The sequence below is a fragment of the Macaca thibetana genome, chromosome 14, assembly GCF_024542745.1.
Source record: "Macaca thibetana thibetana isolate TM-01 chromosome 14, ASM2454274v1, whole genome shotgun sequence".
Classification (NCBI taxonomy): Eukaryota; Metazoa; Chordata; class Mammalia; order Primates; family Cercopithecidae; genus Macaca; species Macaca thibetana.
Genome location: NC_065591.1, coordinates 65,911,824 through 65,929,542, shown reverse-complemented (window position 1 = coordinate 65,929,542; position 17,719 = coordinate 65,911,824). Strand labels below are relative to the sequence as shown.

At 41.3% G+C, this 17,719-nt stretch overlaps 1 protein-coding gene across 2 annotated transcripts in view; it reads left to right on the top strand.

The window, feature by feature from the left end:
* Window positions 1-17,719, top strand: part of P4HA3 (prolyl 4-hydroxylase subunit alpha 3) — a 37,962-nt gene that overhangs the window by 14,054 nt on the left and 6,189 nt on the right. For both annotated transcript variants that reach the window (XM_050756545.1, XM_050756546.1), the window contains exons 5-10: window positions 2,755-2,806; window positions 5,518-5,681; window positions 5,923-6,099; window positions 11,440-11,504; window positions 13,763-13,922; window positions 17,006-17,068. In XM_050756545.1, the coding sequence (XP_050612502.1) occupies window positions 2,755-2,806; window positions 5,518-5,681; window positions 5,923-6,099; window positions 11,440-11,504; window positions 13,763-13,922; window positions 17,006-17,068 (681 nt within the window). The remainder of the gene's footprint in view (window positions 1-2,754; window positions 2,807-5,517; window positions 5,682-5,922; window positions 6,100-11,439; window positions 11,505-13,762; window positions 13,923-17,005; window positions 17,069-17,719) is intronic.

The window sequence follows — 17,719 nt, the reverse complement described above, 5'->3', positions numbered from 1 at the left end:
GTAAGGTATAGCTTTTGTATAGCTAACCCCATTTCCCACCCGAGTTGTACAGTCTTCAAGGGTAGGCTGCAAAAATCTCCATGGAACCAGTTCCCTAGAGTTTCCAAAACTAGTAAACCATTTCTGCTCCCTACCTTTTTTTTTCTTTCCCCCTTTTCTTGAGAAAGGGGAGGAGGATGTGGGTGGTCCAAACCCATGTGTTGCTGCCCAAACAGATTTACTTTCAGTGCAGCAAACAGTCCTGTTCCTTTCATGGAAGTTCCTGGTGAATGGATCTTTGTTGTAAAACTGTGTCTGTGTTGGCCGGGTGCGGTGACTCACGCCTGTAATCCCAGCACTCTGGGAGGTTGAGGCGGGCGGATCACCTGAGGTCAGGAGTTCGAGACCAGCCTGACCAACATGGAGAAACCCCGTCTCTACGAAAAAAGAAAAAAACAAAAATTAGCTGGGTGTGGTGGCACATGCCTGTAATCCCAGCTACTCAGGAGACTGAGGCAGGAGAATTGCCTGAGCTCGAGAGGCGGAGGTTGTGGTGAGCAGAGATTGTGCCATTGCACTCCAGCCTGGGAAACAAGCGAAACTGCTTCTCAAAAAAAAAAAAAAAAAAAGAAAAGAAACAAACAAAGAAAAAAAAAAAAACTGTGTATGTGTTCTTCCTAACTGTCCTGCTAAATTGCTGTGTGTTAAAGCCAAATAGAATAACTGTGATGTAACAAAGGGTGAGAAGTAATTGAGTTTTCCTAGAGGAAGGAAATGGAGAATCAACGTGGAAAGACTCAGAGAAGAGAAACTAAAGCAGCTTACCCTGAAAGACGGGGTTTCAAGTGCTGTACCCAATTATTGATTAGTTTTGTTTTGTTTCCCTCTAACTCTGATGGCTTGGATTTCTCTTCTACTCTCTTTCCACATCCTCCTTTGTCTGGTGAAATTCTGTTTATCTTACAAGGCCCAGTTCGAATGTCACCTACTTTGTGAAGTCTTCCTGAGTTCTCCTCACTCCCCAGGCTTTCCTCCTTGGTGCTCTTATAGCATGTTTTTATTCCCCAATAACAGACATAAGGCATTATCTTATAGATGGTTTATGTTCCTTCTCACTCCCTAGTAAACTGGAAGTAAATGTCCCCATGGACCTTTCATTATCATATAAAATTTAATGTATTTTATTTCATAATGTATTTTATTTCATATATGTTAGTAAAAAAAATTTTAGTAACTGCTAATAATGAGAGATGGTAGAGTACAGTGGTTAAGCTGTGGGCTCTGAAATCAGACAGACCTGGGTTCAAATGCTATGAAAACATGGGCAACTTATTTAGCTTCCCTGGGCCTCAATTTTCTTATTTGTAAGAGAGGAATAAAGATGCTCACCTCAAATGGGTTGCTGTGAGGATTGAGTGAGCTAATACAGGCAAAGCCTTTAACAGAATGCATGCATGGCACATGCTACTTGCTGGATAAATGTCAGTTCTTATTACATGATACATACATGTATATGTTCTGTTTTCATTTAATGTTACTTAGTGTACCTATTTCCAAAGAAACTTAACTGAGACACCAAAAGTAAATCTTTGTATAATTTTACTTTATTACAAGGCTCTCAAGTTTTAAAGATATGTGAAATTGTATTTGGTTCTTTTCATCTCACGAAGAGTTTGAAAAGCTGTGACCTTAACTTAATATTTGACATTATAAGATATTCATAGATTACTCAAGTATTCCTTGTTAAATGTAGAACAGAGTAATTCATTACATCAAATAATTAGAAACAGTATATTTGTCCAACAGTAGTGGAAAGGTTATGTTCTCTGTGGTATATCTTCTGGACGGAATAAAATGCAGCCGTTAAAAATGCTGTCTGTGAAGACTACGTGATGATATCAAAATACTCCTGATAACAGTGTAGAGTGAAACAATCAGGATGTGAAATGTATACAAATATGCTTATAACTATGTAAAAACTATATATTATCCAAAGTGCTTCAGTCCCTGGATTTTGGTGTAGTAATTTTTTTCCATTTCTCGTATGTTTCATAGTGTGCTGCTTATTGTTTTTATCATTAAAAGTGAATTGTTAATATGCTAAAGTAAAGTGATTGGAATGAAATACATTTCTATCAGTTAATCATCGTTTGGCAGCACCCAGAAGAGGACTGCTGCATATCCATTCAGGATTCTGTTCCCAGATTTGTCTGGAAAGCCCTATTTCCTTTTGACTATGTTGAGCCCAAGGTTGAATGGCTGCAGGGAGAGTTAATTCCTGTGCACTGGGCAATGTTTCCGTTTTAGTTCTTTCTTTGCCTCCCTCCACTAACTTTGTGGACTCTGGGAAGAATTGAATCTGGAGAACAAATTATATTTTTACTAGGATTTTTATAGTTCCATATTAGGTTAAATATATTTAACTTTGGTTGTATTATTAAATATAATATAACAAATAACAACACACTGCAATTACGTGGTTTTGCATGCTTTAAGATTTGAGGGCACTTTAAGAAGGTTTATTTTCATTTATTTTCCTACCTTGCCTGGTAAGGGTGGTCATAAGTCATTAGTAAATGAGGAGACTGGTGAGACCTCATTTGCAGCGAGGCCATAGATCCTCTGCATTTCTGGTCTGCTGTTCCTTTCAGTGAGCCTTGTTATCTACTTATGGTAAGAATATTTTATAGTTTTTTTAAAAATCCATTTAATGGTTTGTTCAGAGGAGATGTCCTCAGTGAAGTTAATGCTTTCTTTTCCTTTTTTTTGAAACAGGCAGGAAATGTTTCATGTGCCCTCAGCCTCTCTCGGGAGTTTCTTCTCTACAGTACGTAATGGATAAAAGATAAGCCAGCCACAGGTCTGACTTATGGGGAGCTCCCTTCTGCTCCTGGCTTTTAATTCCTGCAAGAGAAATACAGCTATCTGTCTTTATTATCTTTTTTTTTTTTTTCCTCACTGTCACCCAGGCTGGAGTGTAGTGGCGTGATCTCAGCTCACTGCCTCCTGGGTTCAAGCGATTCTCCTGTCTCAGCCTCCCAAGTAGCTGGGATTGTAGGCGCCCACCACCACACCTGGCTAATTTTCGTATTTTTAGTAGAGGCGGGGTTTCACCATGTTGGTGAGGCTGGTCTCAAACTCCTAACTTCAAGTGGTCCCCCCACCTCGGCCTCCCAAGGTTCTGGGATTACAGGTATGAACCACTGTGCCTGGCCCTATCTTTATTATCTTGATTTCATAATCCAGGTCACATTTCAAATTTTGGTGAAATCTTACATACTGTTCAATGCATCGGGGGAAATTTTTAAGTTAGTTGGAAAATGCTGAGAAGATATCAACCTGTCCCTTCCTTCCTCCACCCAATCAATGATATATTAGTGTTGCTTCAATGAGAAAAAGCCCAGGAGTGGGAGCTAGTTTCTTCAGAGACATTTTAAAGTCCCAGATTTTGGAAGCAGACCCAAGAATGAATGAAATCAGTGTGCACTATGTACGCAAGAAGGAAAGTGACTCAGCAGGATTGCTCAGTTTGGCTGCTCACAGAGAGATACCAGTTTTTCCCTTTACATCAGGTCTCCTTCTGTGATGCATGCATCCTGCCCAGCCAGTGGGTCACATAATTCAGCATCATCCCCGCTTCAGGGAGTCGCTTGCTAACAACAAATTGAGTTAAACAGGAGGGAGATGCTTCCTAACTCAGCTATCTGCTTGGAAATGTTTGCTTCAAAGTTATATGTGTATATTTGCTTAACATTTTAGTGGTAAATGGCTTCCTAGGTTTTTCTTTAATACAGTATTCATTTGTTTTGTTTTACTTTTGCTTTTGGGGGTGTGGTTTTTTTTCTTTGTTGTTTGTTTTTTGGTTTTGTTTTTTGAGACAGAGTCTCATTCTGTCACCCAGGCTGGAGTGCAATGGCGCGATCTTGGTTCACTGCAGTCTCTGCCTCCCAGGTTCAAGTGATTCATGTGCCTCAGCCTCCCAAGTAGCTGGGATTACAGCCATGTGCCACCATGCCCAGCTAATTTTTATATTTTTAGCAGAGAGGGGGTTCTGCCATGTTGGCCAGACTGGTCTCGAACTCCTGGCCTCAAGTGATCCACCTTCCTTGGCCTCCCAAAATGCTGGGATTACAGGCATGAGTATTTAGTATTTAGATACTTAAATGAGATACAAAAATCACTATTTTGTTTTAATATTTATAAAGTATTTCATATAGGACTTTACAATTGCATGTATACATAACTTTTTAATGAATCAATTTAGTAACATTACTCCCTTCTGATAATTTAGCAAACAATAGGATAAGGAAGTAGCTGTATATCTACAAACACTTGAGTAATTGGTGGTACAAACAAAATTATAATCCAAACCTTCTTTATTTCTTTGCACTTGATCTATTAAATTTTTTGCTATCCACCCAAATTGTGTGCTTTTATAGGTGGATAATAGAACATGGCAAGTTGAGATTCCCAGTTTTATTTCTGGCTTTGCAATATTTTCACTGGGGTTTGGGCTAATAATTTCCATTCTCCAAAACTTCATTTCTTCTCTTATTAAAACAGAATGGTAATTTCTGCTCCTTCCTTTCCTCTTTTGCCAGGGTGATGCTTGTGGTTAGAAGCACACTGGGTTCCTCAGAGAAAGCTGCTTTGGGAGCCTTAGAACAATTCAGCATCTCCTTCTGAGATGCATTGAGAGTCATGCAAAGAGACCAGCAGGCCACGGGTAGCTCTGCCAATGCATGGGGCATCTTGCAGCCAAAGTGGGTACAGACAGGTGGGCATGAACAAGACACAAGATTTATTGGGTTTCCCAAGGGCCCTGTGGGAATCCAGTCTAGAGCCAAAGTCTAGAGTCCCTCTGCCCCATAATTCTTTGCTCTGGGTCTAGGCCAGTTAGGAGATTTGAAAGATCTAGTGGAGCCAGGAATGAATTAGCTTCCAATTCTCTGGGGAAGAATAGGTTGGGTCCTTTTGCAATACGCTTTGGCTTTCTGGACTTCTCTTTCATTGCACTTATCATATTTTGTTGTAAGTGATATTTTAATGTCCTTTTTCTCCATTAGACTCTAAATTCTGGGAGGTCAGCCTGTAGCACAGTATCTGGTACATAGTAGATGTTCATTGAAGATTTACTGAATGGATGGGTGAAAGAATCAATGAATGAATGAATGAAGCTTCATCTTCCCCATATATACCATCACACTGTCCCAGAGCAGCCATCCTCATGATCCCTTGGCCTAAGAGTTTTAAGTTCTACTTTGCTTCCTAAAGCCCTTTGCACCTTTGCATCTTCAAAGGTGCAAAAGGCTTTGGGTACTTTTAAAAAAAAAAACCAGGTACTTAAAAAAAAAAATACCAGGTACTCTTCTGGGAGTGAGGGCCTTGTGTCCTCCTGTGCGTTGACATGAGGAGTTATTCAGGAGATCCAGTTGCCCATCTTGTGCAGCAGTGAAGCTGGAGGAAACCTTGGTGGCACTCCCTGCTGCCAATGTTTGTTAATCCCTATTTTATATTCCCTGCTCTGATTTCTTCCAGGCCCAGATAATAAGAGGATGGCCAGGAATGTCTTGAAATATGAAAGGCTCTTGGCAGAGAGCCCCAACCAGGTGGTAGCTGAGGCTGTCATCCAGAGGCCCAATATACCCCACCTGCAGACCAGAGACACCTACGAGGGGCTATGTCAGACCCTGGGTTCCCAGGTAGGATTCCTCAGGGAAAGAGAAAGGGTGAGAGGCCTGGCTAGAGTGTGAGAAACTAGAATTGGGATAACATGAGGGGATAGAGCTGATGCATTAAAAACAATAAAGCTCACTTGGGCAGCATCAGAGTGACCACATTCTGTATCTTTTGCATTCCAATTTTTTATGCCATAGTTCCCCTAAGATGAGTTTTGCTCCTAGACCCTTCTTCTCTTGTGCTTATCCTATTCTTTCTTTCCAGCCCACTCTCTACCAGATCCCTAGCCTCTACTGTTCCTATGAGACCAATTCCAATGCCTACCTGCTACTCCAGCCCATCCGGAAGGAGGTCATCCACCTGGAGCCCTACATTGCTCTCTACCATGACTTTGTCAGTGACTCAGAGGCTCAGAAAATTAGAGAATTTGCAGAACCATGGGTGAGTGTCCTGAGAACCCGCCAAGAATTTCTCTTTGTGTCTTCACATGCCTGGAGTTCAGGAGTGTTCAGAATAGGCAACCTGAACAACTAGACACCTCAAAGAGCTAAGGAGTTCAGAATGCCAACCATTCCATAAAACTAATCCATGGTGGAAAGAAATCACAATAGTGCTTGCCTCTGGAGGGAAAGGATTAACTGGATGATGTGCAAGAGGATTCTCTAGGGTATTGAAAATGTGCTCTTGATATCTTGTTAGGGACATGGTACATGTGGCTGTATGCATTTGTCAAAACTCACCAAATGGTCCACTTGAGACCTGTGCATATCATTGTATGTAAGTTTAACCTAAGAAAACGCAAATAAAAAAGAACACTTCAAAAGTGTCAACCATTCCATATAATCGGTAGAGGTGGGGAAAAGGGTGAAATGACAGTGGCAAGGAGTAAAATCCTAGCACGTATTTACAGAGTTAGAGTAGAAAGCTGAACTTCAGTATTTGTTAAAAAGGAAACTGAGGCCCAGAGCGGGGAATGGACTCGTTAAGGTCACACATATAGCTAGAGCCACAGCTAGAACTTAGAGGGACAGTAGTCCCCCTTATTTGCAATTTTACTTTCTGTGGTTTCAGTTATTCTCAGTGTAGTACAATAAGATATTTTAAGAGAGAGAGGTCATTTTCCCATAACTTTAATACAGTATATTATTATTATTATTCTATTTTATTATTGTTAATCTCTGTGCCTCATTTATGAATTATAAATTATAACATATTTATAAATTAACCTTTGTACTTCAATTATAATCATGATTATAATTTCGTTTTAAAAACAACCAAAGGAGGCCAGAGTGGTCAGGGCTAGCGGGCCCAACAAAGGTGCAGGGCTTCAACTGAGTCTTCAAAGATGGGCAGGATGTGGCGAGAGAGAGAAGTGATGAGTGAATGTGCTTTGGGAAAGGGACAGTGACTAGGAAGCAGAGATATTCAACACAAGCCACTGAGGCGTCTGTCTTCAGTTCCCATGGGGGAGCCACTACCACGTGAGCCCAGGGCTGATTCCTGGGAGAGCCACAGACCAGACAGGCATCAGCAGCCCCAGAAAGACGCTTCTAGGGGAAGGAAGTGTGCCAAGGTCTGTGCATGCCAAATGGACGACATGGCCGTGAACGATTAAATAGACATCTCTGGGTAGGTCACTTCTCCTGTTTCCATGGTAACAGGGCTGTTTTAAGGAAAAATTTAGTTATAATTTAGTTATAATGTAATTATGATTATAATTAAATTATAATCATGATTAAATTAGATTTTGATTAAAGCCATCCCACGCTATCTTCACTCAAAGACCCAGCCTGACAGAGCAGCCTCTATATGGGACATTGCCAGTCTCATGGAAAAGGAAAAAGACAAATGGCAAACATGAGCTGGCTCATAAAGCTTCTGCGTGGAAGTGCCAGATGTTACTTCTACCCATGTTTCATTGGTCATAGCAAAACATGTGGCCACTACTGCAGTCAACAGCGAGGTTCTAATTCTTCGACAGGGAAAGCACTGCAAGTCACCAAGCCGAGCTGGATGTCAATGGGAAGAGGACATTTAATCTTCCATTTGGAAGCGTGCTAAATATTAAAAAATAATGCACCTCTATAAGCATGTTGCCTCTTTAAAGATATTGTCTCAGAATTATTTCTGTCAAGCCAGACATTGTGCCCTTAACATGTGCAGTTCATCCAGGCAGCCGTTAGTCATTCATCAAGAGAATAGAGCCCACTGTGTGCCAGACACTGGCCTGAGTGCTGGGCTTTTACAGTGAGATGAAGTATTGGTTCTTTCCTCTTGGGAACTTAGTGCACAATGGTAAAAAACAAATATTTACACTAAGCTATGATACATGCTATCATAGAGGTGTGTGCAGGGAGTTGTACTATGCAGATAAAAAAGGGAGGCTTCCTGTAAAGAAAAGGCAATTGGGTGAAGAACAGATGGGTAAGGGAGGAAGAATCAGGGAAGGCTTCACTGTGGAGGTGACATCTATCAGAGAAAGAAGGTGGCAAAGGGTATTCCAGAAAGACAAAACAGTATGTGCAAGGGCAACAGTATGTGATACGTGGTATGTTCAGAGACTGGACAGAAACTTGGTGGCTGAAGTGTGCAAGGGATGGGGGCGAGAGGTAATAGGAGATGAGGCTAGATGTGAGACACCATTAGCAGATGCTATAAATGCCATGCCAGGGAGTTTGGATTTTATCCTGTAGGCAGCAGGAGAGCTGTTGGACAGTTTTAATGGGAGAGTTGCATGATCATGTCTGATTTTTAAGGAAGATTGTCACAGCAGACATGGATTGGAGGAAGAAGAGGAGCAATCATCATTTCATCTAAAATCCCCTCCAGGACAGTCTAGAATCTTTGCACAGAAGTTTTTTGAGATAATTAAGCCCCATTGGTGAATTAGAGCAAACAGGTTCAGCTTTGCAGTGAGCCAGCAGTAGTAGCTTTTGGCCAACAGCTACTTTTTGCTTAGAACAGCCCTGTTACCATGGTAACGGGAGAAGTGACCCACCCAGAGACGTGGATTTAAATGTTCATGGCTGTGTCGTCCATTTGGCATGCACAGATCTTGGCACACCTCCTTCCCCTAGAAGAGTCTCTCTGGGGCTGCTGATGCCTGTCTGGTCTGTGGCTCTCCCAGGAATCAGCCCTGCACTGACATGGTAGTGGCTCCCCCATGGCAACCGAAGACAGACGCCTCAGTGGCTTGTGTTGAATATCTCTGCTTCCTAGTCACTGTCCCTTTCCCAAAGCACACCCACTCATTACTTCTGTCTCTACTTCTGGCACATCCTGCCCATCTTTGAAGACTCAGTTGAAGCCCTGCACCTTCGTTGGGCTGCTAGCCCTGACCAGTCTGACCGCCTTTGGTTCATTTTTTAGAGCACCTTTTAGAGCCACATACAATTACCTATTCCTCCTCTGAACTCTAAGCTTTTTCTCACCGGTTGTCTGGTACTTAATTTTTAAATCTATTCTGCCGTTTATGTGTTGTCTGACATCACCGACAGTTTCTTGGGTCAGCATCCTCTTTCCCCAGTCAGATTGTAAACTAGCAGGCATCATCTTTCTGCAAATGCCTTGCCCGTGTTCTTCCCATTGCTGCCAGAGTAATCTTTAAAAGCTCAGGTCTGACCACTCAAGCCCTTGCCGAAACTCTTTAATGGGTCACTTTTGCCCTTGAGTGCTTACAAGTCTCCATGGCCTGGCTGCTGCCAACCCCTTCCACCACATCTCCCCCAGCACTTGATGCTCCAGCTGCACACTCTTCTGTCTGCCTGGAATGAGCTGCCCTTGGCTTCTCACCCGTATGATTCCAGTGTGTCTCGTGGACATCCTGGAAAGACTTCCTGTCCCTCATAAGAAGGGGCTATGTGCCCCTCTCTGTATTTCCATGGCATTCTATACTTGCCTATTATGGCCCCATTAGATGTCTTAGGGGCAGGGACATTGTCTGGGTTAACATATTGTTTTTCCAGGGCCTAGCACAATGCTTAGCACAGAGAACAACTAATAAATATTTGTTCCAAAAAATGAGTGACTGGTACGTGGACAATTAATGATTGTTACAGGAATTAAGTATAAGGTGGCTCCTTAATTTGGAGTGGAGAAGGGATTCCTCAGGGTTTTTTTTTTTTTTCCTTTTTCTTTTTTTTTTTTTTTAACCATTGATTTGGCCCTAAAAGAACAGAAGGGAGCATCTCTCTTCTGTGAGTCTCTCCTCTACAAATGGCTCAGGACAGCACACCAGGGACAATGGATAGAGGCAACATCAATCCCCTTCTGATTTCCTGCTTCATAAGATTGTAGAGCCACATGATGAGAGGAACTCGCAAGCACATGTTGTTCCTGTGCTGCATTTTATAGATGGGGAAACAGGCCCAAGGAAAGGAAGAGGCTTTTCCAAGACTGTCTACCTGGTTTAGTAGGAGGGACAATGACATTATGGAAGCTTCAGAGAAGGGAAAGAGCTTCTGTCTGTGTAGCTCATTGCCCCAGGCTCTGCCTGCCTGTGAAGCACCAGAGCTGAGTCTGAGCCCTGTGAGTACCTTTAAGCACAGTGCCCTGTTTCATTCATTCATTTGTTTATTTAACCAGTACTAAGCACCTACTCCACCGCCAGGCATTGAATGGACCGTGGGGATACAGCACTGAAAAAAGGTCAAGTCCTTGCCCTCATGAGCTAGCATTCTGATGACAGAGGCATTTACCCTCGTATAAATAAATAATATTTTTCTTTCTGTCCCTGGATTTTGCAATTAGGAGACACTTTATTTAAAAATAATTTAGGCCTGCTACGGTGGCTCATTCCTATAATCCCAGCACTTTGGGAGGCTGAGGCAGGAGGATCCCTTGAGACCAGAAGTTCAAGACCAGCCTGGGCAACAAAACAAGACCCCATATCTACAAAAAACAGTTTTTTAAAAAATTAGCCAGGTTCGGTGGCATGTGCTTATGGTCCCAGCTATTTGGGAGGCTGAGGTGGGAGGATTGCTTGAGTCTAGGAGTTGGAGGCTGTAGTGAGCTATGATTGTACTACTGCACTCCAGCCTGGACAACATAGCAAGACCCTGTCTCTAAAGATAATAATAATAATAATTTAAATGCTGTATCTAGACATTCAGAACAAAAGAGAGGCATTAAATTAAACTAGTGTTATCAAAACTGTTGTTGTCTTTTCATAATCAAGGCAGTTGCAGCTATGAAAATCTCACAAGTACCCTCAACATCTATAACTATTATAATCAATTTTTTAAAAAAAGTAGTTGTAGCAAAAACAGATTCTGATTCTCTGTAAGGAAAGGCTTTCGTTAGAATATTTAAAAGGAGCAGGGTGCCTCTGAGTGTAGAGAGTTTCCTGTTGCTGGAGGTGTTCGTTTATTCGACAAACACTTACGAAGTGCTTACCATAGGCCAGGCCCTGTGCCTGACCCCGGGAAACAAAGACGAATGAGAAATAGCCCCTGTTCTTACCTAACTCACAGTCTTGCAGATACAAAAGGGATTCAAATAACAGTTCAATTCAACTTAGCAAACTTTTATCGGGTGCTTACTGTCGACTAGACACAGTGTTAAAGGTTATTTTCAACTCTACGATTTTTAGTCCCTTATGGTCTTTTATTTTCAGGATTGATAGCTGCCCCTAAATTAGTCCCACATGCAAAATGTCCTCTAATTAGGGAGGAACTGGCGTCTGTTATGTTTATGCTTAAGGGAGGAGCATATCTGTTGAATGACAAGCCTTTCCTTTTGCATCATAACCACTTGGACTTTGTCTTACTTCCTTCCCACCAGCTACAGAGATCAGTGGTGGCATCAGGGGAGAAGCAGTTACAAGTGGAGTACCGCATCAGCAAAAGGTAAGAAGGGCCCTTCCTTGGTCATACCTGCTGCCCACCCTCAGGGCCGTAGCATACCTGACTGCCAGTCAGCAACAGCCGTTCAGGGACCGCCAGAGGTGGAGAACCCCTAGTTCACGTTTATAGCGATACATTCTTTTTAAGAGGGAGAAGTTTCCACTCCCCTTTCCCAGATTGTTAGATCATCTGAGGATTTAACTAGAAGGCCATTCGAGAGAGACTTGGAAGAGCTCCTCTGGTCTAAGCCAAAAAATAAGTCTGTAGTTGTTCTTCTAAACAGGATTGCTTTTCCAGAAGATACAGTCCTGTCTACATTTGTAATTTTAACTTTACAAGATTCTGTTCCCACCTCCTGACTCCTATTCAAAGCATGACTTGCCAACAATGAGACCGGAAGGACAAATAGACTCTGTGGCCCTGATGGCTTCTGTAGAGGAGCAGATTCAGCTGTGAGCGCCCAGCTTTATCCCACCCCTCCAGCCCTGCCCACCCCCCACTGCAGCCCTTTACTTGCATCCACCAAAGACATGTGAGACAGTGATGTCAGCATCCTTGGCAAGAGGCCAGACCTCAGAATGGGGATTCGTTTGTGCTGTCTGGGAAGGGAGGTGAGTGATCAAAGCTGTGATTCAGAATCATTTGGCTTAACTTACTTGGTCTGGTACATTAAGGGCCTTTCATATTAGTAGTTATTCTCTAAGCTATGGAAGGTCCCTATGACCCTTCCTCAGCTTCATTGCTTTTTCTAACCTTTCTGATATTGTAGTGTCGGAGAGAAAATTCAGCCTTGGGTTAATTGCTTCCAGGGGAGCAGGTGGTATTTTCTTCCCTTTTCAGAACAAGAAACTACTTTCTTTCTCTACTTGCATCACTCTTCAGCTCTTTGACTTTTGATTCTGTCCTCACAACTTCACTGGAGCTGGTCTCCCAAAGGTCACCAGGGAACTTCTAATTACCAAATCATTTTCCTGCTCGCACACCTTCACGGACTACCCATTATCCATAAAGTCAAGTCCAGATTCCATATCACAGTGTTTTCAGCTTTCTATGTCATGCCCTGAGGCTGCTTCTCCAGCTGTATCTCCCGTTACTTCTTCCTATCTCCTTATGCATAATTTATTGCCACACCTCCATGTCGGTGCTTATGCTGTTTCTTCAGGCTGGAATACTCCTACATCTTTTCCATCTATTGAAATTTTATGTACCCTTCAAAATTTGGCCTAAATGTCACCATCTTACCTGAGTGCCCCACTGGAATGAACTTCTTCTTCCTCTGTGCTCCCCAGCACTTTAAAGTCTGTTTCTCAATTTTTCACTGTACCTTACTTTGTTCTTAGTTATATTTGTGTTTGTCCTTTCTCCCATAATCCATGAGCTCTTAGAAGGCAATAACCCTGTCTTGGGGATCTCTGTAAATCTGAGAGCATGTGGCATAGCACTCTGCTTGCACTCTATTTAAAAGAATGAACACATTAGTTCATCAAAAGCAAAGAGCAAAGAAATGGTCTTCCATATCATGCCAAGGCTCTTCCCTCAGAGCTTTATGGTCTCCCCAGGGGGCCCACTGGCTTTAGGGAGCACTTCCTCATTTTCCAGGGACATAAATTCTGATTCCAAAATTGCCACTTTGTCAGAACCTCAACAAGACATTCAGGAAAAGAGACTGAACTCTGCTGTTTGGTCTTTGCCCTATCCTGGCTTGTCTTGCAGTAGAGCAGAGATTTTCCTGTGTTTAAAAGTAACACTAACATATAGCTCACAAAGTGTCTTCATAAGCATTGCCTCTCACAATCTTTTTAAGTCTGTGAAGTAGACATTATTATCATCCCAATTTTATAGACAACACACTGACCCTTAGAGAGGTTAGTGGTTAAATACTTCACTTAGGATCACAGAGGATCGGGGACTCGTCACATTTCTCTAAATCTCAAGCTTTTCCCACTGTATCCGGGTCCCTCTGTTCAGATGTCTCTACACCATAGTAGCTTTGAAGGCAGGGGTTTTGTCTTATTCCTCTTTGTATCTCAATGCCATGAGATTGTTGAGGTAGAGAACAAAGTGAACTGGGCAGACATACCATGAGGAATGAGTAGGTAATTAGGCAGTTATGTCTGTCTTCCCTCCCTCTCTTCCTTCCTTCCTTCCATCCTTCCTTCTGGCAATTAACATAATTTATTTGTTTATTCACTCATTCAGAGACATCATTTAGTCATTTCAGGCATCAGATCATTGATGCTTCAATCTGTGGTGTGTTTTAGTGCCTGGCTGAAGGACACCGTTGACCCAATGCTGGTGACCCTTAACCACCGCATTGCTGCCCTCACAGGCCTTGATGTCCGGCCTCCGTATGCAGAGTATCTGCAGGTGGTGAACTATGGCATCGGAGGGCACTATGAGCCTCACTTTGACCACGCTACGGTAATGGTGGAGTCAGTGACCAATCCCCTGGGGTAGGAAGCCAGGGCATTATTTATTTCTCTGAGGCAGAGCTCTTGTAGGCTCTCAGGGAATACTAAGTGAAACCTTAGAACAAAGGTTCTTGTTCTAGAAACATCTGAAAGCATTAGTTTCAAGCATATTGTTGCTGACTCATTTTCTTGTCTGCCACCATCTCTCTTCTAAAATTTGCTGGTGAGGGAAGAATGTGGCTTGTCATGGAATCATCTGACTTCTTCACTCAGGGACTTCCTGGTGAGGATTGTCCTTCCTCCAGTAACTCTTCTATCCTCATGATCTCAACTGGCCATCTTTGCTGATAATAGCAAATACATATATTTTTTAATTTTAGATTCATGGGGTATATATGCTTGTTTTTTATTTACGTATTTATTTATGTATTTATTTTTTTCTTTATAGGCAGGGTCTTGCTCTGTTGCCAAGGCTGCAATGTAGTGGCACCATCATAGCTCACTGCAGCCTTGAACTCCTGGGCTAAGTGATCCTCCCATCTCAGCCTCCCAAGTAGCTCTAGGACTACACCTGGCTAATTAAAAAAAATTTTTTTTTTGTAGAGACAAGGTCCTGCTATGTTGCCCAGGCTGGTCTTGAACTCCTGGGCTCAAGCAATCCTCCCACCTCAGTCTCCCAAAGTGCTGACATTACAGGAGTGAGCCACTGCACCCAGCCATGCTTGTTATATGGGTATTACATGTGTAATGGTGGGGACTACAATTCCAGTGTACCCATCACCCAAATATTGAATGTTGTACCTGATACGTAATTTTTCAATTCTCACTCCCCTTTCACCCTCCCCCATTTTGGAGTTTCTAGTGTCTGTTACCTGCATCTTTATGTCCATGTGTACCCATTGTTTAGCTCCCACTTATAAGTGAGAACATGCAATATCTTATCTTCTGCTTTTGAGTTAGTTCACTTAGGATAATGGCCTCCAGCTCCATCCATGTTGCTGCAGAGGAAATGATTTCATTCTTTTTATGGCTGGATAGTATTCCATGTTGTATATATACCATACTTTCTTTATTAAATCAACCATTGATGGACATTTAGGTTGGTTCCATTACTTTGCTGTTGTGAATAATGCTGCAATAAGTATCTGGGGGCAGGTGTTTTTTCTTTAATATAATACTTTCTTTTCCTTTGGGTAGATACCCAGTAGTGATTTTTGAGGATTAAAATGACCTCCCCAAAATTGATCTATAAATTGAACCCCAGCTTTATAAAAATTCCAGGAGGGTTATTTTTATAGAAATTAATAAGCTGATCCTAAAATGTATATGGAAATGCAAAAAACCTAGAGCAGCCAAAACAATTTTGAAAAAGAAGAACACATTGGAGGACACACACTACCTGATCTCAAAACTTAGTATAGAGCTACAAGAATCAAGGCAGTGTGGTACCAGTGTAAGGAGAGACACATAGGTCAATGGAACAGAACAGAGTCCAGAAACAAACCAACACATTTATGATCAATTGATTTTGACAAAGGTGCCAAGGAAATTCAGTGAAGAAGATATAATCTTTTCAATAGATGGTATTGGAACAATTTAATATCTATCTGCAAAATAATAATGACTATACATCCTTATCTCACACCATATATGAAAATTAACACAAAATGGATCATAGATGTAAATGTAAAACTATAAAACTTCTAGAAGAAAACATAAGAGAAAATTTTTGTGACCACAGGTTAGGCAAAGATTTCTTAGATAGGACACCAAAGTATAATCCATAAAAGAAGAAAAAAACTGATAAATTGGACCTTATCAAATTAAAATTCTTCGCTTTTCAAAAAATATCGTTAGAAAAGGAAAAGATAAGTCACTAACTAGGAGAAAATATTTGCAAGTCATATATTTGGTAAAGAACTTGTATCCAAAATATCTATAGAACCTTTATAACTCAATAATAAGATAATTCAATTTTTTTAATGGACAAAAAGTTATTTGAGTAGCCACCTCTCCAAAGAGGATAAATGAATGGCTGAGAAGCATATGGAAAGATGCTCGACATCATTAGGGAAATGCAAATTAAAACCACAATGAGATAGCACTGCACTCTCCTACGATGGCTACAATAAAATAAGATAATACCAAGTGTTGGTGAGGATGTGGAGGAACTGAAGCTCTCATACACTGCTAGTGGGAATGCAAAATTATACAGACACTTTGGAAAAAAGTTTGACAGTTTCTTAAAATGTTAAAGGTTCACCTACTTATGATCCAGCCATTTCACACCTATGTATTTTACCCAAAAGAAAAAGAAAATATGTCTCTACAAACACTTGTACACAAAAGTTTATAGTAGCTTTATTTGTAATAACCAAGAATTGGAAACAGCCCAGATGTCTGTCAATAGGTGAATGGATAAACAAATTTTGATATATCTGCACAATGGAATGCTATAGAGAGAAAGCAGATAAGTGGGTTGCCTGAGGTTGGAGGTGGGAGCAGGGATTGACTGCTAATTGGCATGAAGGAACTTTTCAGCAGATGGAAGTGTTCTGTGTTCTAAACCTCAATTGTGGGAATGATTGGATGACTGTTAAAATTTACTAAAACTTATTGAACAGTAGGCTTACAAGGGGTGAATTTTATGGAATGTAAATCATATCTCAAACTGTTCCATGACAAAAGGAAAAGAGCATGTCTCTTCAGCAAGTAATTGGAACTCTGGTCTTCTGATTTGGTGTTCCTACAGAATAATTATCTGTAATATTTTATGTATTAATTGCTATATTTCACAGAAAACTCAGAGGTGCAATTAACCCCTTATATAGTACTTTCATTACTGACAAGTAGTTCTCTTTGGTATTAGTATACAATTTTTTTATATAAGTATCTAATAAATTAGTAAAAAAAAAGAAAATTGTATTGAGTACCTGCCAGCAAAGGCGGGCACATACTCCAGTAGGTGTAGCTCAGAACTATATCCCATCTTTGATGCCCCCATTTTACTTCTATTTGTATTAATAGTGGGATCCTGCCTGTCCCACTGGTGCCATGTGCGTAAAATAATGATATGTTCTGTTTTTTTCTCAGTCACCAAGCAGCCCCCTCTACAGAATGAAGTCTGGAAACCGAGTTGCAACATTTATGATCTATGTGAGTCTTGCTCTGGGCTTCTTACTTCATGACTGACTATAGCTCTACTTTATTTTATTGTTTTCAAAGCAATTTCATATATTGATTTTATCTGGTACTCAGCGCAAAAATCTCCCAGAATTTTGCAAATTTCAGACAGCATTTTTGATAGGCACTGTAGGAGATGTAAAGAAATACAAGACAAGGTTTCTACCCTTAAAGAGCTGACAGTGTGTAAATCTAAATATGACCTTGGTATGGGCAGTGGATTAGGATGGGAAGTAGAGCTCCACTGAAGGCAAAGAGATAGAGAAACTTGAACAACACAGGAGGAGGATCTGAGAGTCTGTGTCCTTGAGGTCTCATGGACTAATGAGTGTTGAAAAACAACCCATAGATGAGGTTGTGGAGCTGTGGGGAGAGACAGGGATGAGGAATGAGGCAGCAGATTTACAAGAGGGAAGAATAGAGACACTGAGAGAAATTCAGCGAGTGCTGCCTCTGATATTTAGTGAAAATTATCTTCCTTATCTCTCTGTAAAATCTTCAGTAAAATCTTCATGACACCCCTTTCAAAATAAAACAATAAATTGTACTTCTCTCCTAATTCCTGGCCTGATCAGGATTCGGCCCCAGTCTGTATCATCTCACCTATCCCCTTTCCTTCAGATT